The sequence below is a fragment of the Berghia stephanieae genome, chromosome 11 (assembly GCF_034508935.2).
Source record: "Berghia stephanieae isolate SIO BIC M18660-M18661 chromosome 11, UCSD_Bste_1.3, whole genome shotgun sequence".
NCBI classification, from domain to species: domain Eukaryota; kingdom Metazoa; phylum Mollusca; class Gastropoda; order Nudibranchia; family Aeolidiidae; genus Berghia; species Berghia stephanieae.
In genome coordinates this window covers 23994091-23995463 of record NC_088370.1, presented here as the reverse complement: position 1 = coordinate 23995463, position 1373 = coordinate 23994091, and the positions used below count along the sequence as shown (strand labels likewise).

The 1373-nt window shown below is 39.3% G+C and overlaps 1 protein-coding gene across 1 annotated transcript in view; it reads right to left on the bottom strand.

Moving 5' to 3' along the window:
- Window positions 1-1097, bottom strand: part of LOC144956362 (uncharacterized) — a 10808-nt gene extending 9711 nt beyond the window's left edge. Inside the window, exon 1 of the mRNA XM_078886859.1 lies at window positions 428-1097. Coding sequence (XP_078742985.1) covers window positions 428-1097 — 670 coding nt within the window. The remainder of the gene's footprint in view (window positions 1-427) is intronic.
- Between the last annotated feature and the right edge of the window lie 276 nt (window positions 1098-1373).

Sequence of the window (1373 nt, the reverse complement as noted above, 5' to 3'; positions counted from 1 at the left end):
TCCTTTCCAGCACCCGTCTCCAACCCTCCAGTTCCTTTTCCGCCTCAGCTTTTGTATCATTCAAAAGTACTACATCATCCGCATACATCATGTTCCAATGTGCCTCTTGCCGAATGGACACCCATTACCATTGCAAACAGCAGTGGGCTGAAAGGAGATCCCTGGTGTAATCCAACTCTTACATTAAATGGATCAGTAAAGCCAACATCTGTCCTTCCAACTGTTTTGTTTCCTTTGTACATATCTTGGATAACTGATATATTTCTCTGTTACCCCTTTGCTCTTAGACAGTACCACATTTCTTCTATTGGTATCCTATCATATGCTTTTTCCAGGTCAATAAAGACACAACGTAAATTTTTTTGCTTCTCTCTATATTTCTCTGCGATCACTTTTAGAGCAAATATAACATCCGTTGTACTTTTACCAGCAACAAATCCAAACTGTTCTTCACTTATGTCTATATCTTTTCTAATCTTGTTATCGATTACTCGTTCCCTTATCTTCATTGTATGGCTCATTAACTTGATGCCCCTATGGTTGCCACATTCTTGAAGATCTCCTTTATTTTTGTATATGGGAATCAACGTACTTTTTGACCATTCTTCTGGCATTTTCTCTTTCTGTAAGATGTCGTTGAAGAACCATACCAGGAAATTTAACCCTTCATCTCCAAGTGATTTCCAGACTTCTGCTGGTAGCTCGTCTGGTCCAACTGCTTTTTCCCTTTTCATCTTGCGCACTGCATTCCATACCTCGTTCTTGCTTATCTCATCTACTATCTTCTCTTTAGGTTGTCTAACTGCACTTCTCCTCTCCCTGTCATTCTTTTCATTCACGAGGTGTTCGTAGTATGTTTTCCATCTTGTTCGAATCTCTTCATCTTTGCCCAATATTCTTCCATTCCCGTCTTTGATCATCTTGATATGTTGTATATCTCTCCTATTCTTGTCCCTCTGTTCCGCTATTCTGAAAATATTTTCCTGGCCTTCTTTACTTTCTAATTGCTCATACATATCTTTGAATTTCTCGGACTTTGCTTTTGCAACTTTTCTTTTTGCTTCTTTCTTTGCCTGCTTATATTCATCTACTTTCATAGCATCTGTTTGTCTCCATGCTCTTCCTTGCTTCCCTCTTTTTCTTTATCGCTTCTTGAACCTCTTTATTCCACCGCCATGTTTCTTTTCCAACTTTTTCTCTTCTCGAGTTCACCCCTAGCACTTCTTTGGCCACTTCACGGATTGTATCAGCAATTCTTTTCCATTCCTTTGGGAAATCCATTCCTAGTCTTCCTTTCACCGTTGTAGCAAGTATTTCTCTTTGCTCTTCCTCTTTTAGTTTTCACCATCGTGTTTTCCCTCACTTTGTTTCTC